General features: G+C 41.6%; 1 protein-coding gene across 6 annotated transcripts in view; it reads left to right on the top strand.

Moving 5' to 3' along the window:
* ENOX1 (ecto-NOX disulfide-thiol exchanger 1) overlaps positions 1-26,040 on the top strand; it is a 550,745-nt gene that overhangs the window by 295,847 nt on the left and 228,858 nt on the right. For 3 of the 6 annotated variants that reach the window (XM_055336178.1, XM_055336176.1, XM_055336177.1), the window contains exon 5: positions 7,376-7,522. The exons of 2 other annotated variants lie outside the window; for them this stretch is intronic. In XM_055336178.1, coding sequence (XP_055192153.1) covers positions 7,435-7,522 — 88 coding nt within the window. In that variant the 5' untranslated portion in view covers positions 7,376-7,434. Of the gene's footprint in view, positions 1-7,375; positions 7,523-13,303; positions 13,436-26,040 lie in introns of those variants that run through there. One more of the 6 variants, XM_055336179.1, reaches the window with a different exon arrangement.

Here is a 26,040-nt window from a genome sequence, read left to right on the forward strand (position 1 = left end):
TAATGATATACTACTATATGTTGGCAAATTGAATTTAAGTAAAAAAAAATGTCCTTCTTTAAGTAATCTCAGGCAACATAGGTTACCCAAAACACACAGTGAGATGCATCATTTTTTAACATAATGAATATTCACTACCTTATACTTTGGACAATTTTACTCCAGCTATGCCTCACTACTGCCTTCTTTTAAAAAATTGACCTAGAAAGGTAGGTAAAGTTCCCTTTGGAAAAATCCAAAGCCATCCTGGCAGTTTCGTCTGCCGTTCTTTTGCTTAATTGTCTGGGAGTAAAGTTGACTTGTTTATGGGAACTAAACCTAGCACCACTATTAGCAGAAAAGATTATTTAATGGTATAAGAAGGCATGGGAAAATGTCAGGCACGTAGCATCCCAGACATAAACTTTATTTGCTACCCTCTTGAAGAATTTGTTTGCATATAATGTTGTTCACACCACTGATAACAGAAAATGTATTTAATAACTACTCAGAATTAATATGCTGTAGTATGCATGGCTGCCTAATTTAATTTATCTCTGATTAAGCCTATTATGTTTGAGATCACTTTACAGAAGAGATTTTTTTGCCAGCTGTAAGCTTATTTGAATTGTAATATAAGTTAATAATGTGTGAAATAACCAGTGGTGCCTACTTCTAAATGTTAATTTTGCCAACTGACTTCCTGAGATGATGCATACCCAGATCATTCATTGACATTTAGTTAAGATCTTGCTTGAAGACCAGATATTTGAATAAATAGGAAAATTAACTATTTTAGGAGGCGAAGACAAATGGAACAGTAGTGCTTTTGTTCTGAAGTCCAATGAAAAGGCCATTGCATTATTAAAGTAATTGAAAATCAGTGATTGATAATCACAGAAAGTGACAACTAATGCATAACTTTTGCATGAGTTCTGCTGTAACTGTATTCCTTCAACATTAAATAATCGTTTGATTATTTGCCATTGGGTGGATACAGTTGAATAGGGTGGGAACCGCAAGAGTTTGATAATGACTGCTAGAGCATCAACTTTGATGTCTGGGCCATTAGGTCCCCTCAGTGGGCCTAGCAAGAGAGAAGACAGGGACTTCTGCTACTGCTGTTCAGTGACGTGTTCTCCAGGCTGGTCTACGCCTGTCCCCAACCTGCCATTTCATCCGCCAGTCCAGTTCTCTTCTTCAGTGTCATGGGTGATCATCGCCAAAAAAGTGGTTATGCCCCTACCCCCTGCTCAGCAGTTGGCCTCATATTGAGCTATGGGCATCCCTAGCATGGTTTGCACTGTGCAGGATGTGAATTATATCATTCAAAGATATATTTGCATTATTTTATTTTATGTTTATTATATTTATATTTGCTTCTAACCTAACTCAAAAGTGTCTTTCTACCTACCAAAGGTAGGTAGAACTACTGTTTGTTTGTTTGTTTTTTTTGCAACTTAATCTTTTTTGTTTTTTCTTAAAGATTTTATTTTTTTTTATTTATTCATGAAAGACACACAGAGAGAGAGAGAGAGAGAGAGAGAGAGAGAGAGAGAAAGGCGCAAAGACACAGGCAGAGGGAGAAACAGGCTCCATGCAGGGAGCCTGACATGGGACTGGATCCCAGGACTCCAGGATCATGCCCTGGGCTGAAGGCAGGCACTAAACCACTGAGCCACCCAGGCTTCCCGCCTTTCCTGGTTCTAACTAAAATGCTACCAGTCCTCAAGGCCTTGTCTAAACCCTACCTACCGCCCTGTGCAGATGTCCCAGCCGGTCCTGGCCATCGCCATTTCCTCTTTGAGCTCCTCTTGAGGTCGCTGGCTTCATCATTTAATTTTTTATGGTGCAAAATAATTTTATTTTCTTTTATTTGTAAAGATCTCTTTATTTATTTGAGAGAGAGACAGAGAGAGCAGGAGCAGGGAAGGGCCAGAGGGAGAAGCAGATACCCCACTGAGTATAGAGCCTCATTCAGAGCTCCATCCCAGGACCCTGAGATCATGACCTGCAGTAGTTCCATCATTTAGTCACGTTTCATGTGTCACACGGTGAGCTCCCCCACAGTGCCCAGTACAGCTTCTTGTGCACACCCACACATGTACACACAAGTCACAATTCTGATGGTCAGAATGAAACCATGACACAACAGAAACTTAGGTACCATGATCCTCAGGGAAATAAATGTAAAGTCAGTTTGTGGGTTCTCATTTGTTTGAAATGTGAAATGGAAACTTGCATGTAGTATTTAAAAAGTCTGAGCTCATAAAGTAGCTTTCCCGTGCTCTTAACTAGACCTAGAGTTTGAATCTCAGAATGTATGCCAAGTAGTGTTGTTTAGCCCACGGTAACCTTAAAATCAGCAGGGGAATTTCAAATCTATATTCTAATGATTGTGACTCACCTTCAGATCAAATCAGAGAGTAATATCATTTTAAAAAGCTGAACCAGATGATTCTAGAAAGAAGCCAGAATTGAGAACCACTGGTGTAAAGGAAACTTAAAGGTCATTAAATTCTTTCATCCATCTGGTGTCTGATTGCTTTCTACAGCTGTTTGGCAATGAAAGAAGAGAACTCCTAATAGGGGGATTAAAATTGCAACTTTCTGATGCAGGCATCCAAGCCTCTCTAAAGCTACAAACCAAGGTGACCCACTGTCATGGTGTCCCAGAGACTGTCCCAGTCTTAGCCTAGAAAGCCCTACACAGTGGGGAAACCCATCAGATCCGGACAAACCAGGCTGATTGGCCACCCTACTACCAACACACTCATTCTTTGGATTCTACAGTGTTGTTTTTTGATAAATTTCCATTTGAGAAGGAGGAAAAGTATGCTTCTGAGGCAGGGTATTTAATGAAAAGATAGAAATAATTAGAACACGTTAAAACCTTAGCAGCCTTGAGGGGAAAGAGACATATCAAGAGAAAAAAGGAAAAAAAGAGCAACAGGTTATGTTAGAATTCCTGCAATTAAGATGAAGGAGGGGGGTTTATTTCATGTAATTAATTAAAGAACATCAAAATATTCATTCACTTTTATCTCTGCTATGTAGATAAATTAAGAATGATTTTGTAATGTAAGAAGGCATTAAATGAAAATCCCAAATTTGTAAATATAATCAACTTATCTATAAGCTCCTTGAGGATAGTTATTTTTACAAGTAAGAAAACAAAGACTTAGTGAAGGCTACATGGAAAGTTAGCGACAAAGCATCTTGCTTCTGGACACTTTTTTCGTAGGTTCTTTGGTCTCTTTCCTGCTGTATATCCTATTATTCCCAGCAATGTACAGCACAGCCCTTTCCTTTTGATAAAAGTAAATGTTGGTAGATAGAAGAAGTGAAAGTATTTTAGTAACAAATCATTTTAACAGTTTAATTTTTAATTGTAGCATTAAAAATTATGCCCATGAGTGCCCATTTACATTTTATTTTGATATCATGATGTAGTCCTGCAGCCTAAGGATTAATCTATCCCACAGTTATTTTCCATCCAGGTCATGTTGATCACTGAGCAGCCAGTCCGATCACTACACTGTTGATTCATTTCATTCACTGGTTGCCAAAATCGCCAGATGTGTCACAGCAATCTGACTATCTTCATAACCAAATCAAGTCCACTGAATTGGCAGCAGTTCAGTCGGTGCATTGGTGATCAGAGATATTGATGGTACCATGCAGATGAGATGTTAGCCTATACTTAGAAATTTCCTTGAAATCATGATAGACTTTCTCCCACTTGAAAAGTTATATGCTGCTGTAGAAGAAATCGTCAATAAATAAAACTTCTGACACATTATTTTTTCCTTTTTTCCTTAAGAACATTTGGCTGAGGTCATAACACTCAGGGAAACATTGTAGAATGGGAAGCTGCAGGTCAACTCATCATCCTTTCCAAAATATGTTAATAAGTAGCACCGGAAAAAAAATGTGGGGATGATCTGTAGGCAAATAAGTTTTTAATACGCCAGGGAGAACAAAACCAAAGTGGCACCTTAAATGGGAGAGATGAATACATATTCCCAAAATTGCCTAACCGTAGAACTCTTTATCATCAGTGTCTGGAGGAACTTCATCCAGCTTCTCAATTTTTCAGTTAAATAAACCATGTCCCCAGAAGGTTTTAGAAACTGATCCAGAGTCAAGTATTTTCTTTAATTTTTTTCCAGGCCTCCTCTGTTTTCCCCCACTTTCAAATTGCTTTCCCTAATTGCCTGTAAGAATTTATCCCTATCATTCCTCAGTAATTCACAATGGACCAGTTTACGAGTGATGTGATGCCTAAGAATGGAAGTAAAAACTACTCACTTAGAAAAGATGTACTTCTAGAAAGTTAAAGGTTTCTTCCTATGCCCTGATTTTAAGAGCTTTTATTTATTGGGCACCTATACTATGACAGGCTCTTTATATGCATTATATGATTTAATCCTCATAAAAACCTGCAAAATAGATAGTAATAGGTCTCTTTTCCTATTGCGGAGATTATGAGCTTTCTGAAGATCATACATTCAGTAAGTGGAAGAGTTCAGATTTAAAACAAGGTCAGTCTAATTACAGAGTCTTTCATCTTACCAAGCTCAAAGATATGATCACAGCTACATTAGAAGCATTGCTGTTGACAACATACTTACTTCCTTAAAAAAGTTATTGGCCCATAATTGAGTATGGCACGGTATAGACAGAATTACATAATTTCAGGTAGACAAATTTGAAAGAAATGTACTCAGAAAAAATAAAAATATATTAAAAGGATAACCAGTAAGCTGATATAAATTTATTCTGGGACTGAGGTAAAGAATATATATACAGTATACATTGGTATATACACATAAATATGCATTCTTAAGGCAAAAATAGATACTTTTGGGGGCAGTAAAAGGACAAGAACATAATTGGAAGATAATCTGGGCATATTACAGTGAGAATTCCTTATGTGGATTTTTTTGCTGGATATTCATGGTTTTTATATGAATTTTGGGTACATGCTGTTGAAGGAATGAATGAATGGATGGAGTTTCACAGTAACATTTAGTGATTTCATTACTTGAATGCCTTCCAAGTGAGTGATATGAGTGATCATTGTTTAGAGTTATCTTAATGGCAGATGACTTTCTGCAGTCTCTTCTGTTACTTAATGGTCTTATGTAGCTTTTCTTAAAATAGTTATTTGGGCCAGTCATGTTACTATTTTTTTAATTCTTTTCTTAATGTCTGTTCCTTTCTCTTATTTTCTTCACCACTCTATCCGTCCATCTCTCCCTCCCCTCTTCCCTTCCTCCCTCTTTCCTGCCATTCCTTCTTCCCTCCCTTCTATCCTTCCTTCCTGTGTACTGAGAAATTGATGTGGCATCTGCCTCAAATTGATTATTGGTCCAAACTTCTGGAGCCAAGATAACAATGAGACTCTATAAAGATAAATTCATAGAGGAGTTCAACTCACTTTGCATGACACTCCCTTGAAAATAATGGAGAGTTGAAATGATTTTGGCAACATCCTCCCTGAAAGTAGTTGTCAGGTAGTTAGTAGTTCATTTGGGGTAACCTAAAATTACCTGGATAAATAAACTAGACCGCAGTAGAAATAACATAATAAGCACATAAAACCCAAGAAGAATTTATAAGACTGGAAACTTGTGTTCTGTCCGATTGAACACATGCATTCATATTTTCTTATTACAAAAATCTCCCTGAAATTGTAGTAAAGAATTCCCCCAAAACTACAAAAAGATAAACAGAGAATTGGAGCAAGAGAGAGCAAGCCTAGGAGGATATGCTGCTAAATAAGAGATGTCAGCAGATTTTGGGAAGATGGGACAGTGGTGGAGGAGGAGGAGCTGAGGTATACTGAGAGAAGCCTGCAGATTCATTCTGCAGGATCCTGGGGAGGCTTGGAAGGGCGTGAAGGTGAGACCAAAAAAAAAAAAAAAAAAAAAACACAAACAAAACAAAAAGCAGGGATTAGTCAAGGTGTTACAGAATAGTTGGTGGAACATAGTATATGGAGTAGTTAGACATTCTTTCTCTCCCTGCATCACACTTTCCCTACCAGTTCTCCAGCTACGCTGGATGCTAGAGGCATAGTCTTGGGCTAAAGTGAATCAGAGATGCTCTGAACTCAAGGAAATTAGGCCCAGGATGGAGACGTGAAGCCAGGAGAATTAAATGAAACTCCATAGAGAGCGGGTTAGACCCCCCTGAACTATTCCATAGCATAGCTCCAGAGCACCTAGTGCCAGGGACAGGCTCTTTAGGCAAGGGGTGAAAGGGTTCTAATCTAGAGAAACTGAGCAACTCAAAAAATGACCTGAATGGAGTTTGGAATTCCCAGAAAAATGGCTGGATTCTCCACCCAGTTACCCCACAAGGATGCTTGCTAGACAATAAAAATACCCTGCCTGTCCCCCACACAATGCTTCCAGTTAGTCTTGTAGGGACTCACTGCTCAAAAGTATGTATGTATGCGTGTGTGTGTGTGTGTGTATACACACACATGTGTGTCTTAAATATAAGTGAATATAAATGAAAAGGAAGAGGTATATTTGAATACAGCCCCAACATAAAAACTAGAATAAAATACAGAGATCAAAAGAGATAAGTTGAGGGAAGGTGCTCAATATAAATATAGGTATCTCAGAAGTAGAAGATTAAAAATCTAAATATATTTAGATAGATGAGAAGACAGTATTACATCCACAAAATAAAAAGGGAATCCTATTTAAAAAAAGGAGCAATTCAAAAATAAGAGCTCCTGGTAATTGAACTTGCAGTATATATATATATATATATAATAAGGTATAGAAAATACCTTATAGGTATAGAAAATAAAGTCAAGTGAACTTTTAGGAAGTAGACTAATAGGCAGAGATAGACAGTAGAGGAAGAGGGAAAAGAAAGTAAGAAATGCAGTGGTTCAGTCCATGAGGTTCAGCATTTTACAACAGGAATTCCAGAAAGAGAAAACAGGGGCGGGGAAAGGTGATGAGACAAGTATTAGAAAATAATACAAGTAATACAAGAAAAAATTTCAAAATGGAACAATAATAGGAATCTCCAGATATATGAAGGCTCCAGAACAACGGATTAAAAAAGATCCTCATTGAGATTCTTTAGTATGAGGTTTCAGAATACCCAGGATTACAGAGAAGATTCCAAAACCTTCCAGAGAAATAAAACAGGTCACACATAAAAGATCAGGAATGCCAATGACACCAGACTCCTCAAGCACCACACTGGAAGCTAGAAGACAGCTTGGCCCTCAGAATGCTGAGGGAAATGACTCTTTGCTTAGAATTTAGTGACAAGCTTAACTAGCAAGCACAAGAGTAGAATTAAGACATTTTCAGACGCTGAAGGAAGGTCTCAATGAATTTACTTCCCATGTACCTTTTCTCAGGAAGCTACTAGAGAATGTGCTCTACAAAAATGAGGATGTAAACCAAGAAAGAGGAAGCCATGGGATCCAGGAAACGGGGGACCCAACACAGGCGAGAGGCGCAGGGATTTCGCAAGATGGTGTTAAAAAGAAGCCCCAGGACAACAGGTGGGCAGCTGGCCTGGGAAACCGCTAGACCAGATGGACTCGATGGGAGGCTCCTTGAGGGAAGAATAGATATGACAGGTTAACTGATGGCATTTATCATGAAAAAAATAATGGTCTTAATAGGACTTTTATAGTTCCTTTGGAAAGTTCAGGAGCAGTTGGTAATAGATGCACAAAAGGAAAAAAAAAGACCACCAGGAAAAACTAAATATTGAACAAGATAAGAAGTGTTTTTCTTACATTATGTAGCTTGATAGTAAGCAAATATTATATGGTCATAACAATCTAAACCCAGAATTTTGATTTAACCGCAAATTGCTACTTTAACATACTGGAGAGAGAGGGGAGGAATCTTGTCGGGAGGTGGTGATGGTATAAGGTCACCAAATCTTTCTTTGCTCACTAGTGAGACATAACATAATCTCTAAAACTGATAACGTGAAATATATCAGTATGTACACATTACTTAAATATATGGAATCAAATATCAGAATTGGAAGTTCAAAGTAGTTTTCTCTCCCATGGCAGGATTCAATCTCTTTGTGGGGAGGGATGGGTTAGTTACTGGTGAGTCTCTCTCCTCTGGACAAGCCCATAGATTTATCAAACTGAGAGTAACTAACGGGGTGGGACAAGTGACATAGGGGATTGCTGTGTTGAGTGATAGGCCTTATAGCACTATAATAGTACTATTTGCTGTTTTAAACTATAGGTGTATGTTACTTTGAGAAGCGTTAAGTTGGTTTTAAAAATTACTGGAATTAGAAATAGAGGTTGTAAAACCAAAGTGTATACAACACTCCCCCGCTCTCACACACCAAAACAAAACAAAACAAAAACAGAGATAGAAGCTGATGGTGCTTTTTTGTATATCTTTCAGGACTGATTTATTTATCCCACACCCTATAACAAAGTAGGGGCTTAGGCCCCTCTGCTGGTCTCACTCTGACTGACATTTCCTGGCATCTCCAGCCACACCCCACATTCAGTGTTTAAGCTCTACTGCACGTTCCTCTATAACACCCGTACTTCCCCTCACCTGGGCCTTTGCTCACCTTCCACTCATATGTTATTCGCGCACACACATACACACAATCACCCAGTCCCAGAGTCCCCTTGTTCCACTTTACCTGTTTTGTATTTTGGCTCAGATTCCTCTCTAAAGGGTCTTCGAGGGGCCCTGGACCATAGCATTCTCTCTTTTGTTTTAATTCTTGTTGTATTGCTTTTGGTGCCACTTACCACAATCGTGGTGTGTTTTTTGTTTTGTTGTGTGTTGTGGTGTTTGTACTCGTCCTGTCTTTGCTGAAAGGCTAGAAGGTGACAAGGGCAAGAGCCATATTGCACTGACATTTATTCCTCCTACAGAGCTTGGCGGATTGCTGACATAATCCAGGTACTGCCTCAGATAATAATTGAATGAATAAATTAATCTTTCATTAAATGTGAAATCTGTTCAGTCATATGGCCCAGAGTTAAACATCTGCATCCACTTAAATAAATATTACTGGAAGGTAAGGATTTTGTTTGTTTGTGTTTGAAGAAGGCTCATGTGCTTTCTCCTCAAGGGGAAGATCAGGAGCCCAGAGGGTTAACTCCTCCCTAAAATTTTTGCTTATGCTTCCTTTGTGGAAGATGTATAAAGCTTGTCACCTGGAGGGTCAAAGTTTTTCCTTGACTCTGCAAGGATTACAAGTAGCCTGTCACTGAGGAAAACTGCAAACAGGATGTGGCCTTAACCCTCCCGCTAGAGGCACTTCTGGACATCACCCTGTGCCTGGTGGACAGTAGCAGAGGCTCAGATGAGGCAGGAAAGGGGAGGACCTCTCTTGAGGCCAGATCACTAAAAAAGGCATTCCAGAAATACTCTGAGTATTTCAGTGTTTCATGAGCACTCGGGGCCAGTGGCTTCTCGCACCTAACGTAAGTCCCCTTCTACTTCATCAGGTTTTACACCCCCTTCCCCAGATTTTTTTTATAGCCACCTGCACAATCGCATTAACAAATTACAGAACAGGATTGATCTAAGGCATCCGTATATGCAAACAGCAGCATATGGAGCCATGCAAGAGAAGGAGGTGGACCTGTTCCCATCTGATAGGGTGAAGGCTGTAACCTATACCGCTGACCGGGAAAGTCAGCGTGGGACAGGATGAGCCCCTCCATGTCTTTACTGCAATGCCATCCTTTCAATGAGGTCTTCCTCAACCACTGCATTTATGATTGTGAGCATCCCCTCTCCCGCTTTTTCTCCATTAGAATTTATCTCTATTTGACATACCATATATTTACTTAACTCGTTTGTTTGCGATCTATATTCCCTACTCGAATGTGAGGTACATGAGGGCTTTTGTGTGTTTTATTTACTGCTTTTCCCCCAGTGCCTTAAAATGACTGTATGAATGAATTTGTATTAAAAAAAAAAGTACATGATTTGCATAGAACATTATTATTCGTACAGAATTTCTAGAAGGCGACACAGACCTAACAATAGTCATCTCTGAGCAGTAGAACCAAAGGCACGTGGGAGGTGGACTAACTTCTGTTGTCTATATCTTACCATGTACATCATCACTTCTTAAAATAAAAGCACTAGTTTAATAGAGAGTCCCACTTTGCAGTGTTTCTTCAATGGCTATAATAAAATATCAGTTATTTAGTCAGCACCATTTCTTTCTGAGATAATGAGCACCGTTTGGACTTCCCTTTCTTTTCCGAAGTCAAGTTGTAAATGCCCCATGATCCAAATCCATGGACTTTATACTTTATGAAGCCTTTATCAGCAGAGACTTTTCATTTTCCGCCAGAGTGGTACCATCTGTACTTACGTTGTAGTGGGGCCGAAAAGAAAAAAGAAAAGAAAGGAAAATAGGTTTTTAGGTCGCATAGATTCGTATCTTCTTACTTATAGCTAAGTGACCTAAGGCAGGTGACTTAATCACCCGGAACCTCAGTTCTCTTACCTATAAAATTGGGAAAACTTTTGCCACGAGCAGAGGCTGTTGTCCACATGAAACAAGATAAAGTGTAAATACTCAGTGCCTAGTAGTATCTTGTTCACAGCAGAGTTCAGTGAATGTTAAGTTCTTCCCCTTTCTCTGCAGAAGATGACCTAGAGAGCAGACTTTTAGTCCTATCCCTAAGTTCTCAAAGTGTGGTCCCAGCACACCAGGGAGTTTAGTGGAAATGCAGAGTCTCAAGCCCCACCTGATCTAATCAATCAGCATTTAGTTTAACAAAATACCCTGGTGATTTCTCTGCATAGTAGAGTCTGAGAAACTCTATTTTTATGCTTCTTAAGAAGCAGTGTTTCAGACAGGGTCGCATTAATCATGTTTTTTTATTTTCTGTATTTTATGATACTTGGACACATCTGAGGGCCTTGCAGATCCTGGTGGAGGCACTGTCCTTGCAGGGTCAGCTAATTCTTGGAGACATCAAAGAATTGGTCTAGGAACGTCCTGTTGGTATGCAGATGAAGCAGTCCTGAGTCTGTGCTCCCACCTGCCTCCTTTTATCAGGCTCTTGCAGTCCAGAATATTATCCCCCTGCCCTGAAGTGCCTCAGGGCCAGGTACTGAACAGTTAGGAACCAACCCTATAGTTGGTTATATAGTTTAGTGGATTTAGTGCTGAATCCACTCAGCTATTCAAACCAGCCAATCCTCTTTTTAAAAAAATAAATTTATTTTTTATTGGTGTTCAATTTGCCAACACAGAATAACACCCAGTGCTCATCCCATCAGGTGTCCCCCTCAGTGTCCGCCAGCCAAGCCTAAACCTCTTACCTAGCCTTGCTTTACATTTCCTGCAGAAACCACAAAAAAAGTTTGTTGCCTACATTTCCCCCTTATGCCCTCTGATTCCAACTGACCCTGGGGGCTCCAGAAGTGACCCATCTCGGCACTGCGTGCCTCCTTCCTCTTGAGAACTGGAAATAGCAAACTGTCTTTTTCATTGGCGAGCATCTCCTTAAAATCCTGGCCTCACCACACCTGAATACAACCAAAATACCACGTACATTTTAAAACAAGGCTGCCCTTTCTAAACGTGTTTCCTAGTCTAGCACCACTGACCATTATTCCCCTGTTCACCTGTCCAGTCGTAGTTTCATGTGAAGGGTGTGAGGGTGCCCAGCAGAACCAGATGTTCTGGGGTGAGGGTGGGGGGATTCTGACCATCAAACTGAAACATCAGAGATGCTTAAGCCACCTCATGAGCCTGAACTTACTTTTAAATAAAGATGATCAAGGATAACCATGAACCAGGTCGTAAATCTGCTTAAGGCAGTATGACTACGTTGAATGCCAATAATGCTCCTTAAGCACCAGCTTTGAACACTTCAGAAGCTGCTATTACAAATGATTAAGACCTCCAAGATAATGGAACCGTTTGAATTGAAACACACAAACTTATTTACAGAATGTCAGGGAAACAAATGAAAACCTGCCATCCACATCCATTCATTTTTCCCTGTGGCTTCGTAATATGGTATATGTGTTTTAGGTCGAAATAACTCCTGCCATGGAGCAGCTATTATGTTACCGAGCTGCTTCCCTTCCCACCTTTGCATTTGCCTCCTGTCTCTCCTGTTCTGAAAAGCATCTTGACATACGGAAGTAAGCTAACTGAAGCTGAAGTTAATAAACACCAATACTAAAAGAACACAAAAGGGACATTCCTCCCCACGACTCAAAGGAAAAAAAATATATATATATATGTATTTATATATATATACATACATACATATAAAATGAGTGTTTAGTTCAGATACATTCCACACTGGTTAGAACAGATGATGAGAACAGAAGATAGGAATTTATTGGTAACTTTTCCCTTGTAAAAGTTTCACTACAGTTTAATTAAGAAATCGGAATTTGGGCAGCCCAGGTGGCTCAGCAGTTTAGCGCTGCTTTCAGCCCAGGGTGTGATCCTGGAGACCCGGGATCAAGTCCCACATCAGGCTCCCTGCATGGAGCCTGCTTCTCCCTCTGCCTGTGTCTCTGCCTCTCTCTCTCTCTCTATGTCTCTCATGAATAAATAAATAAAATCTTTAAAAAAAAAAGAAATCGGAATTTCATTAGCAGCATTTAATTAGAAATAGTAGACAAGGAAATTTTTCCGTCATCTTATGACTATCAGTTTTTTTTTCCATAAGACATAACCCCTAACTTATTAAAGTTAACTAACTTTATTGTGATAATCATTGCACTGTATATAGATGTGTGTGTGTGTGTATAAAACCACTGTATGCACATGTTAAGTTTATACAATTGTTTCTGTCCATTCTACTTCGATAAAGCTGGGGGGAGGGGAAATAAACCTATTGGTTATGACCATAAAAAGAAACTTTGGCTGCAGATACCAGGAGTGTGCTCCGCATCACTGGCCCTATCAAATTCAATATTGCGGCCCAAGCAGTGTCTAAAATTCGACTTGTGGCCTGCGTGACTGATGGCATCCCTGGAACCACACGCTTGTTTCTCAGGAGGTATTTTGTTTGATTGCTCCTTGACCCTTTTCCAAGAAATTTAATTTGCCCAAGGGAGTCTCACACAGGAAAAGAGTGTTTGCATCTGCTTAGGGAAATGTGCCTGAAATAATGACTTATTTAGAACGGAGAACAGAATGGAATGGGATGGATTGATAAGCCAGTTTGAGCAGGCGGAGAGCAACCTGGGCCTCGTAACTCTTATAAAAGGAGCTCCAGAGCAAAGCACTTGGCCCGGGCTGGGTCTGGCAAGAGCCACCCCCGTGCCACAAATGCTGCCTCCCTAAGCTCCATACAAAATTCCGACCCTGGCCAGTGCCTCAGAGGCGTGCGGTCCCATCTGCAGTCTCACCGACGCTCCCACGATGGTGCGGATTTCTCGATTCAGTCCTGCCGACCCCAGTGTAGACATTGCCCTCCGAGGTATGTGACCCGCTTGAACCTTGGCAGGGTCCCGTGGGTGACCACGAAGCTCTGGGTGGCGGTGCTGGGGGCTGAAGCACTTGCTCGGTTGCCGGGGGACTTGGCCAGTGGGCTGGTGCATGGGATGCCCGGGGAGAACTTGACTCCGCTTCTTTCCTCACTTGCTGAACTTAAAATGAACCAGCAGTCAGAAGCAGGAGCTGACATCTCATCTAGCAGGATGAAGGATGAGTTGAGGCAAATAAAAGAGAAAAAAAAAAAGGAAAGAAAGAAACGGAACATTGCCACTGCCTGGCTCTTTTGTGCTGTTCTATTTTCTTTGTCTTCTCTCTCTCTCTTTTTTTTTTTCTTTTCTTTTTCTTTCTTTTCTTTTTTTTTTTTTTGCCAAGAAAATGTAGTTGATTTGTTTAGGACTATAACCTCAAGGCTAGCAACTCTTTTGAAAATGGGAAAGGAGACAACAAAAAGTTTCTTAAAGTAAATTTAAAAACCTGCAATGACTTTTTTTCCTGTCTTAATCTCTCTCTGCTATTCAGTGAAAAACGAAAACATACCTGCAACCATGGACCGCATTTAAGTGAGCAGGGTTAACCTTACAGTCGCATTTATGCACAGTGGTAATGGGAGCTTGCCTTTCTTTTTAAATTTAAATCTATCTTTGCACAATTAGCAAGTTATTAAGTGACCTTTCCTTCAAAGTCTGCAAGCAGTTGCTTGTTTCCACTAATAAGAGAACATGTTTTACAAGGTTCACGTTGATTAATTGACAAATGCTGATAAAATCAAAGCAGGGCTAAAACGCAGCGCACCAGCTGCAGTATAAATTACTTTTGTTCAATAATGTTTCAAGCGGCTATGCATTTATGGTTTACCTTTCGATAAATATTACTGTCTTAATTGAAACATCCTTTGTAGAAATTTATCTCTGAAGATAACTGTCAGGAGCAACAGCCAGGACCAGACATTTCTGTATCTGTATATGTTTTCTGCTCAATCAAAAGTATTATTTGCTACGAATATTTTAGAAATGGATGTTTTGTATTTCATGTGAAATAAGCACTAACACATTCTAATATACCTTGAAAATCTAGCACCCTTGAATGACCTAAGTATAGCATTCTCTCCATTTCTGGTTAGGTTCAAAAAAATTAAATGTTCTAAACCACTAGCCTTCCACCATTCACTAAGAGCATTACATTCTTGGCCCTTTGGCATCCAGCTGTTTTTTTGGCAACTATGTTGGGCTCCATTAGAGGGCCCATAGCTGGCTGTTTCATGCTCATCCCCGTTTCAGAGATGCATGGCCAACCCCAGCTTCCTGAGTGAGTAGCTGTCCAGAAGCATGTCTTGCATCCCAGGCCAAACCTGAAGGTACAGATGGTCCCAGCAGGAGAGGAATGTACATTAATTAGGTCACCAAAGAGTTTCTGTTCCTCTCTTGTTGTGGTTCATATCCATGAGCTAGATTCACAGACTCTAGGGCCCCACGAATACTGTAGCTTGTAGATTTAGGGGTCCAACCGGTCTGATAGTTTTGTCTGGACATCTGAGGATGTCCTACTGCATCTAGACTCCTAGGAAATTAGACTTCTTCCAGACGTGACTTTGCATTACTTGTCTCAACAAAGTCATTTTAATTCAACAAATGTTTATCAACCCCACCATACACCAGGCACTGTGCGGGGCCCTGCACATACCAAAATGAATCAGATAGATTCTTTAACCTGAAGAAGCTGACACAATCCAATCATAACTCCAAACATTTACAATTTGCTATTAAAATATATCGTTACATAACTTGCCAAAAAATTTTTGAATCCCCCTCATACACACCAGGCACCATCCTAGTTGTTCAGTAAATATTCCAGATGTCTTCTTTCTTCACTGTTTATCAAAGATCACTGTGTTCTGGTGGCAAATGTCTTCTGCCAGTTTCCTGTTTGAGCCTTCCGAGTTGCTGGTTGCCAGGTAATAGTTGTACTCAAGAATACCACAGCCCACCAGACCAGTCAAGACCAGCAGGACTGAGCAGAGATCAGCACTCTGAAGTCAGTCAGAGGGCACATTGCCGTCAGGATGGGCACGAAGATCATGGAGCAGGAATATAGAGTGTGTGATGAGGGAGTTAAGGACCATTTGGAGCGCCCTAGAATCAACTGATTTTTTTTGGAATCTGGATCCCAGTAGAGGCAGATTAAACCAGCAAAGCCGAAGTTCAGGGATGAGCAGAGGTTGCACTGGGCTAGTAAATCATAGAATTCCAAGTGATTGACTGGAAGGTAAGGACAGAAGGCAGACTAGTGAGGGAGGTCACAGAGAAGCAGCCAGTTGGGGATCCCTGGGTGGCTCAGCGGTTTAGCGCCTGCCTTTGGCCCAGGACATGATCCTGGAGTCCTGGATCGAGCCCTGCGTCGGGCTCCCGGCATGGAGCCTGCTTCTCCCTCTGCCTGTGTATCTGCCCCCCCCCTCTCTCTCTCTCTCTCTCTTTCTCTCTCTCTCTCTCTTTCTCTATCATAAATAAATAAATAAATCTTAAAAAAAAAGAAGCAGCAGCAACCAGTTTAGTAAGAAGAGATCAAAGCAGGTCAACTGAGTTGTTACTGGGCCGTCAACCCCGTCAGCATCGCAGCATTCTGCAAGATGGGCAGCTGCTGGGATGGGTTCAACCATCAAGAGAATCAGGCCTACGTATAATAAACAAGGAGAAAAAGCTCGGCCGCCGAGAACTTGGTCACAAGAAGCGAAACGTGCTTCCAGTAATCTAGGTCACAGGGCTGTGGGCGGGATGGGCAGCGTGACGAAGACTGTGAGTGTGGGCTCGCTCGGTTCCATCAGGCCAGACGTCAGTTAAGACAGCGTCTGGCTTGCCGTAGCCACGGCACAGGGATTCCGCGGAACTGACCTGGCTCCGAGGGGGAGGCAGGTCCCAGAATACAGCGATTCTTACACGACAGTATCACAAATTGCTCCTGCACTTCGTGGAGAAAAAGCACAGGAGAGTCAAACACATGAGGGGGCGGCTCGTCTGTTTAAGTGATGGTGCATTGCCCTCGTATCTGTGCTCGTTCCCTCCTGTGCTTTCCCTACGGGGGGGGGGGGGGGCGGGGGCAGGTGACATTAAGCCCGAAGAGGCCCAAGTGGCAGGGAACCCGGGAAGTTCTAAGAGCATGTGACTAGCTGTTAACGATCGGATGCATTTTCCTCGTGAGAGCATTAGGAAGGAAGGAAATGAAAAGGGAAAGGTGAAGGAATTGAAACCCGGCCAAGCCTCCCCGGTTTTGTCTGCAGAAATTTCAGTGAGATACCAGAATGGGGGGCGGGGGGGATTGCTGGCGACACACCCAGAATCCCTTGTCCTCTTCCATCAGCAAGGTCCTGCCCTGCGACCTCCGTCCCCCTGGGGCTCCTCTGTGTCTATGGCCCTAGTGTGCCAGTGAAAATACTAGGGAAGATTATTCTGTGCAACCGCAATAAAAGCCCTGTGTGCTATAGTGTCGTGCGTCACCTTTAAAAGTTGTAAAACCTGGGCAGCCCAGGTGGCTCAGCAGCTTAGCACCTGCCTTCAGCCCAGGGCATGATCCTGGAGTCCCGGGATCGAGTCCCATGTCGGGCTCCCTGCATGGGGCCTGCTTCTCCCTCTGCCTCTCTCTCTCTCTCTCTCTCTCTCTCTCTCTGTCTCTCTCTGTCTCTCTGTCTCTCATGAATTAGTAAATAAAATCTTAAAAAAAGTTGCAAAACCCAGGCTTTTCAAAAAAGTCCTGTGTCACCAAGTTGGGTCACTGGGATATAAAGACCACCCGGCAGCCTTTTCCACCAGCTGCCGGGCCAGGCCCTGGTGCCATGGAAGGCCAAGACCATTCCCCAGTCTGCTCCTGGTCTAACATTCCCCGTTTGGACACTAGATGGGGCATTGTTATTATTACGGTGGCTCTAAAACGTGAGTGTGTAAAACCCACAAGGACAAAAACATTTCTTTAGAGCGTAACACTATGCTACCCAATCGGACAGCACCAAAGGAGGAAACAGCCGTGAAGAGTATCTAAAATCCCAAGTCCTTGGCTTTGTGTTTTTAGCTGAGAAAACTGTGCGCAGCCCAAGTTCGTGCACCGAGTCAGCAGCAGACCCAAAACTAGGAGCCAGCATCCAAGGCAGGAGAGCCTAAAGCAGGCCTGCCCTGTGCCTCACAGCCTGCACACCCCGGGGGGAGGCAGGGAGGGCCCCATGGGCTCAGGGGCCCGTGACTCAGCTCTCAGACGCCACCTGCTTTTATATGCGAACGATGATAGACGGCATCTCTGAGGCATCCTAAATACATTCTTCCTACCACTTGCCAGAACTTATGGATAGCCCAAAGAAAAATAAACCACGAACACAATCCAGTCAGTTTATTTTTTTTCACCTCTCTCTTACACTCACAGACACGCACACACGTACGCTCACACGTCCATGCGCCCCTTTGCAAATAATACCAATGTGAATGAATTAACTTCATTTTGTAAGATAGGAATAAACAAAATATTACCTGTTGTAAGTAGGTTCTAGCTAACTAAATTTCCCCTAGGTATGTATGTATGTATGTATTTATTTATTTATTTAGATTTTATTTATTTATTCATGAGAAACACAGAGAGGAGAGAGAGAGGCAGAGGGAGAAGCAGGCTCCATGCAGGGAGCCTGATGTGGGACTCGATCCCGGGTCTCCAGGATCACACCCTGGGCTGAAGGCAGCACTAAACCTCTGAGCCACCTGGGCTGCCCTCCCCTAGGTTTTTAAAGTCTGGTTTGGTCAGCTTCTGGACACTGAAAGCCCATCAGAGTCCTGTCCTTCTCTTCGTCCTTCAGCCACTAAGCGGCCATCCTCTCTCGAGTGCTAGATCCTCAGGGCTGAGAGCCGTTGCCTAGAACCCAGCCGAAGACAGGGACTTCCCAGAACCCCTTTCCTCCTCCAGGCCTACCTACCGGGCTTAAGTACGGAGCAGCGTGAAGTCTGCAGCCCACCCTTCACCTCTACACAAGGTACCAAGAGTGACCAAATCACTGAAAGGAAATTCTTCATTTCTCCTCACTCTCCTCCCTTCTGACACATAGGTCGTTGCACAGAGCAGAATTCTTGCAGACTCTGGCGCCTCGCAGGCTTTGTTTCTTGGCAGACCCTCGCTAAGAAAGAAACTTGCATTTTGAGCAGACCGAAAAGGCCTGGTCATCGCAGTATGCCTTTTCTCATTTTGGCAGGAGCATCTCTCCTCACAGGCCTGTGATGCTGGTTCCAAGTCTTATTCCAGGCCCGGAAGGGTCCTCACTCTCTCTGCTCCTACCAAGGCACCTCTCGGGCCTCTGCTGCTCCCTTATCACATGCACCTGTTAAGCATCTAGCGTGCTCGGGGGACGGGCAGGCTGGCGATTAAGAAACCGTTCAGTTTGGGATCTTAGCTCAGGTTAGGTTTTGAAAACTTTTTAAAATAGATTTTATTTATTTATTTGAGAAAGAGAGAGAGAGCATGAACGGGGGTGGGGGAGGGTAGAGGGCAGAAGGAGAGGGAGAAGCAGACCCTCCACTGAGCAGGGAGCCCAATGGGGGGCTCGATCCCGGGACCCCGATATCATGACCTGAGCCAAAGGCAGACGCTTAACCAACTAAGCCACCAGGAGCCCCTGAAGCCAAACACTCTTAAAAGTCTAATTTTTAAAACTTGGCATGTATGGGCCGATTTCTTTCCTTCCTTCCTTCCTTCCTTCCTTCCTTCCTTCCTTCCTTCCTTCCTTCCTTCCTTTTCTTTCTTTTCTTTCTTTCTTTCTTTCTTTCTTTCTTTCTTTCTTTCTTTCTTTCTTTCTTTTCTTTCTTTCTTTCTTTCTCTCTCTCTCTCTTCCTTCCTTCCTTTCTTTCTTTCTTTCTTTCTTTCTTTCTCTCTCTCTCCCTTCCTTCCTTCCTTCCTTCCTTCCTTCCTTCCTTCCTTCCTTCCTCTCTTCCTTCCTTCCTTCCTCCCTCCCTCTCTCCCTCCCTCTTCTTTCTTTCTTTCTTTCTTTCTTTCTTTCTTTCTTTCTTTCTCTCTCTCTCTCTCTCTCTCCCTCCCTCCCTCCCTCTCTCCCTCCTCTTTCTTTCTTTCTTTCTTTCTTTCTTTCTTTCTTTCTTTCTTTCTTTCTTTCTTTGATTTAGAGAGAGAGAGAGAGACAGAGACACAAGCAGACTCCACACAAGGAGCCTGATATGGGACCTGATCCAGGTCTCCAGGATCATGACCTGGGCCGAAGGCAGCGCCAAACCACTGAGCCACCCAGGCTGCCCTCTTTCTTTTCTTTTCTTTCTTTTCTTTTCTTTTCTTTTCTTTTCTTTTCTTTTCTTTTCTTTTCTTTTCTTTTCTTTCTTTTCTTTTCTTTTCTTCTTTTTCTTTTTTTTCTTTTCTTTTTTTCTTTTTTCTTCTTTCTTTCTTTCTTTTCTTTTCTTTCTTTCTTTTTCTTGGAATGCTCTCATATGCCTGCTCTTATTCATCCTTGAAGACCCAGCTCAAATGTCATCTCCTCTGCTGAGCCTCTGACCTCCCTACCCCCATGGCCCCTTCCCAAATCCTCACTCCTTATTCTGCGCTGCCAGAGCATTGTACTAATTTTATTCAGAGCTGGAATATAGTCACAGCCCATTACAACCAGTTATCTATCTGGCTGTCCTGCCAGCCCAGGCTCTTGGAAGGCAGGAACCGTGCACTATGCCCGATTCATCTTGAGTCACCTGCACCGAGCATAGTGGATGATGTGCCCTGGGAGTTTTTTTTTTTTTTTTTTTTTTTTATGATAGTCATAGAGAGAGAGAGAGAGAGAGAGAGAAGCAGAGACACAGGCAGAGGGAGAAGCAGGCTCCATGCACCGGGAGTCCGACGTGGGATTCGATCCCGGGTCTCCAGGATCGCGCCCTGGGCCAAAGGCAGGCGCCAAACCGCTGCGCCACCCAGGGATCCCTGCCCTGGGAGTTTTAGACATATGTATTGGGGCTGGGCCAAGCATAGACATAGACATATGCTTCTCCTCATGTCAGCATCATCAGCTCTTTCAATATAAGAATTCAATGGTTTAGGAACATAGATCCAATCAAAGTGTGATATAAAAAAAACCCATAGTCTTCTGAAATGTCCTAAAGCAAGTTCCCCAAGACTTAAGTGTTTTTGTGTTCTTATTTTTAAGAGAAAAGTGTTATATAACACTAGGCATGTAGTAGCATGCACATGGGGACACGGGTCATTAATTTGCTTCCCACATTGGAACACCGTAGGAATTTTTGTCACAGATTCATTTTGCTTTACGTAGAAGAAGATGTATTTTGGAAAAGTTGTATGTAAATCTAATATCTATACATGAAATTATGTATAAAAATGCACTAAGGGAATAGCTTAAAGAGAACATTTTTCCAAGTGAAAAAATATTTATGTAAAAAGGGTAATTTCTGAATTTATCAGGGAATTTGCCTTATTGCAGAGAAGTATTTCTCCTAGAATGATAAAGGCTCCCCTGTGTTCCAGTCAAAACCCACCTGGGATTAATCTCATGCTTTTCCATAGTCTATTTAAAATGTTGGAGTTACTCCTAAGAAGATTTTTAATTTATACAACAGATATTCCTGCCTAACTACAGTGCATAACTCTCTTTACTGTCATAAAATTGGTATGTATTATGTATTATTTTGGGTCGGGTTAATAAAAGATGACTTGCGTGGGCATTTCATGATGTCAACACAAATCTTGTCGGAAGGAGTCAGTAGATTATACTTTTGATCTGCAGGAAGAATTGAGGACTGATACAAATGTTCACGCAGATCCAGAATATGGGAAAGGACACCAGGCACAAACCTCCATGAGACACTTGCCCAAAGAACCAAAGATGATGTGCCTGGCACTGAAGTTTTATATGAATTTTATTTAAATGTTCTCATTTTTTTTTTCCCTAGCATGGCCAAAAGGGAACTGGAGAGGGGCGGAGTCGTGTGGGTTTGGTGCTGTGTCTGTGAATTTATAGTGAGTGACTCAGTCAGTGTCCCTTTGCATTCAGAAGGCAGGGTCACCTTTGCTTCTCCTCCTGTCTCCCCGAGAGGACACAGTAGTCGTAGTCCTTTAATAATGCATTCACTTGAGTTGAAAAATAATATTCGCGCTCCTGGAACCATGCATTTAACACATTCTCAGCAAATGCCATGTGGCAAACCTGGTGCTTCTAGACTGAGCTTCTGTCTCACATAAATAAGACACGGGAGTGTTGACCTTTTTCAGTAAACAATGCAAAAATGTTGAGTACCTTTAAAATTCAAATGCAGCTTTTAAAATGTGTTCTCATTTCCATGGACAGCTGAGACCTGCTGCTCTAATACCCGGCTAACCGGAGGTCTGTGAAGAGCTTGGGAATTGGTCAGAGTCCGTTCATCTTTGCTTGTTTTAGCTCCATGTCTGGACACTCTGGGGACCGCTCTGTTCAGTGCCCCCAACATTTAGACATTTGATTCCCCCAGGAGATCTTTCCCACGTCAGAGGATTTGTCTGTGTGGATATCATGTTTGGACCAACATATATGCCTCTACCCAATTTTAATTATGTAGTAAAGTTGATCTTTATTAGAGTTTTATTTCAAACATAGATCTCACCACCCCTACTTCTGCTTTAAAAAAAAAATGTGGGTTTTTGGCTATCTCCTTTCTCACTCCTTAAAAGTATCTAAGGAGAAAACCCTCCACCCCACTGTGAGATCTCATCCAACTATTATTACCAGTCCTTGGGATGGGAGCACCCAGAGCCACGCCACTGCCTGGAGACTGCATTTACCCAAAGGTGACCATTACTAGCAGACCTGCAGTACTGCCTTGGGGCAGGTAGGTTCTGAGCCAGAGCCTCCAGGTAGGAGAGCTGCATCTGACCTATTCCACTGGATTAAAAATTAAAATCTGGTTAGAAGCAAGCTGCTCACTTCTAGCCTGGAGCATCTAGTAGTATTCCCAGGTTAATGAATGTGTTTTAAGGGAATAGTGTTTCCTTCCTCCTTGCTTCGGCCCGCTCCGCCTTCTCCCGCCACCCAACCTTTTTTTGTTCTGTCTTGTTTTACCTCTCTTGTGTGTCTGCTTTCCTGTTAGGACGATGGAAATAGCTACCATGATTCTAACAGCCTGAGCTCAGATACTGATTTGAGAAGACAGACATACAGCCTTGGTAAGAGATGACGTGTATATTGAGCTTAGTGTAAAGTAATTTTCAATCCATTAACTGGAGCTTCTAGTTAACAGAGAATCCTCTTTTGATTAGAACTGTTCAGGGAAGATTGCAAATAATATAAAAACAAGGTTGCATCATCAAGTTTAGCAAATATCCTGTATGTGATATGGAACTATTCCAATTTCTTAACCCCATATTTATATACTTCCAATATTGTGTTTTGACAGCTGGTCTTCAGGCTGATGATCTGAATACACCAAAAATACCAAAAATGGAGAGGACAATTGTGCATCCTTTCTTTTTCTTTCATACCCGTGACATTTTTTTTGAGGGTACTGGTTAGTTATTTGCAGGATGTCTTTGATATGGGTTTGTCTGATGTTCTCTTCTGATTAAATTGAGGTTATACAATCTTAGCAATACCACAGAGGTGATATACCGTTCCCAGTGTCTCAGGCCAAAAGGCATATGAGGTCAGTATATCTTAGTAGTGATTTTAACATCTTTTTGGTACCGTCAGTTGAAACAGTATTATTTTCTTAGTAAGCCAGATTGTATCATTAGAATATAGTACTTTACTGCTCTCATAATTGAGGCTTATATTTAGTATTTTAATAAAACTGTGCTTTTATACATATAATACACATTTTCACCGGGCTCAAAATGATGCTTCAGTGTTTTTTTTTTTTTTTTTATTATGGACACATTTTATTGTATTCCAGTTTCAGGCATACATCAGGGCACTCTGATCTCTAGTTTCCTCATCTGTAGAGCTGCTGTGACAATTAGATAAGCTGACATGTGTGCAGGTGGCAGCAGGTTGTAGGTGCGGGGCAAATGGTAGGGAAAGTAGAATTCTGATTTTGATCATTTTTGTCCTCCCCCCCCCCAAAAAAAAAGAAAGAAAGAAAACAAGTCATACTCAGTCCCAGGACAGTAAAATGTCAAAATATGTCATGAGTTAGTTGAATAATGTAGTAAGTACTCTCAGCCAGTGTTTAACTGTTCAAATGTATAGAAGCATATTGATGACAACTAGTACAGGGATTTATATATAACATTTCTGGATCTTCACATTAGCCACCTGTTTCTACTTCTTTTACTGCTCTGCTAATATGAACCTTGAGCTTTCCATCCTTTCATTCATATATTTGTTTTGTAACTAATTGTGAGATCTGATCATTAACGCATAATGGTTATGAAAGCCTCAGGTCAGGGGATCCCTGGGTGGCTCAACAGTTTAGCACCTGCCTTTGGCCCAGGGCGTGATCCTGGAGTCCTGGGATCGAGTCCCACATCGGGCTCCCTGCATGGAGCCTGCTTCTCCCTCTGCCTGTGTCTCTGCCTCTCTCTCCCTATGTCTATCATGAATAAATAAAAAATCTTAAAAAAAAAAAGAAAGAAATTCAAAAATAAATAAATAAATAAAGCTGATAAATGTAATTTAAAAAAAAAAAAAGAAAGAAAGAAAGCCTCAGATCAGTCAGACTTCGAGGCTAAGACTTCTTAGATCTAGATAAGGGATAGGCCCATGGTTTAAATGTTTCTCGGTTAAACACCTGGGCTTGTTTCATCCTTTTAGATAAGTATTCCCTATTTTCAATTTGATTCATTTTCTACAAGGAGCTGTATTATGTAACATCAAAGTTTTGGAGGCAGAGTGTTTTCTTGAGGTAAAAAAAAATACATATATAAAAATGTTTCGTCCATAGCTATATGTGTTTTATTATTTCTGAAACTATTTTCTGAGTCTATAATACATTCATGAGTAGGTCGGCAGGCAAACTGAAAGTGGTACAGTATAGCCTAAAAATTTTCACCAGACAAATCTGGCTCATTTCTCATTCACTCACTGAACACCGATGTTTCACTGGGTAAGTGTCGGACGTACAACCGGGAGCAAAAGAAACAGCATGCCTGCCTTCATGGAAGTCCAGTCTAGGAGAGGAGACAGGCATTGGGACAAATAAATAAAGTGTCACAAAGTTAAGGAATGCATTGCTGTAAGACAGGATGGCCATTAGTAATGTCAGAGATGTGAAAGAGATTCACTGAGGCACACCAGCGACCACTCAGCCAATGTCCTGTCTTTAAGAGTCGAAACCAGGGATACTGTAGCATCACATTTTTATGAATCCTTAAGACTGGAAAATATGAAAGGTCATGGTGCATACTTTCCAACCAAGAATGTACAGTTGAGTATAGGTCAACCAGCTGCTGCTTTGAAAACCTCAGGGGGCCTTCTCTCCTTCCCTTCCTTCTTTTAATTAATAAATCGGTGATTTATTGACTGTCCTACAGTGGCTGTCAAATTTTGATGCACATCAGAGTCTCCTTTGGAGCTGTTTTTAAAAAATGCCTGGAGCCTCACATCAGATCTACTGAGGGTTTAGAAATCTGAGGGTGGAGACCAGATATAGTTACAAAAACCTCCTCAAGTGATTCCAACGTCTGTCAAAGGCTAAGAATCACTGTGTGCCAAGCACAGAGGCCAGCTCTGTAGCTGTCAGGAGAATCAGATATCTGCCTGGGGGACAACATGCTTGCATATATTATAGAAATTCAATAATGGAAGCAATTGATTGCTCTATAGAAAGCTCACATTTTCTTCCTTCCACACTAAACTCATATTTTTAACCGTTCTTGTGCCTTGGAAATCCCCTGTTTTTATCCACCAGGTCTCCTGAGCCAGAAACTTGAGAATTGTTTTTTGAATATAACCTTCTTGCACCATTACCCCCATATTCCAATTGCTCACCAAGTCCTATCTCTCTGTCTGCAGAAATCTCTCTAATCTACTCCCACACTCTATCTCCTCTGCCACTGCCATATCTTGCCCAGCTCCCAGTAATTATATCAGAATAGGTTAACCTCTTCAGGCTTTTCTCCCTGTGAGCCTACCCTCTATATCACTCTAAGAATTATTTTAAATTACAAATTTGATCCTGTCACTCCCAATTTAAAACACTCTATTAGGGCCCCATTGCCTATGGAAATCAAACTCCCTAGCATTCCCCTGCCTGTATTTTCAACATCATTCCCCACCATTTTCCCCTTAAGCTACAGCCAAACAAAAACACTCATTTCTGTCTATGCCGTGTACTTTTCACCCGAGGGTCTTTGCTCATAATATTGTTGATGACTGGAATCCTTTTCATTCTGATTAATACCCCTCCAATTTTCACCTTCAACCATCTATTATAAAGAAAATCTAAGATCACTTCATTGAGTTGATCGATTCTTCCTCTCTGTCCTTTATATTAACCTGTGTTTTAATTAAAGTACCCATGTATGTATGTGTACACACACACACACACACACACACACACACACTCTTGTATATTGATTTCCCTATCTATCCGGGCCAGTCTTCTTTAGAGTGAGTTTTTTGTTTGCCTAGAACTTAAATCAGTGCTACACAAT

Source organism: Nyctereutes procyonoides, unplaced genomic scaffold, assembly GCF_905146905.1.
Source record: "Nyctereutes procyonoides isolate TBG_1078 unplaced genomic scaffold, NYPRO_anot_genome, whole genome shotgun sequence".
Lineage (NCBI taxonomy): Eukaryota > Metazoa > Chordata > Mammalia > Carnivora > Canidae > Nyctereutes > Nyctereutes procyonoides.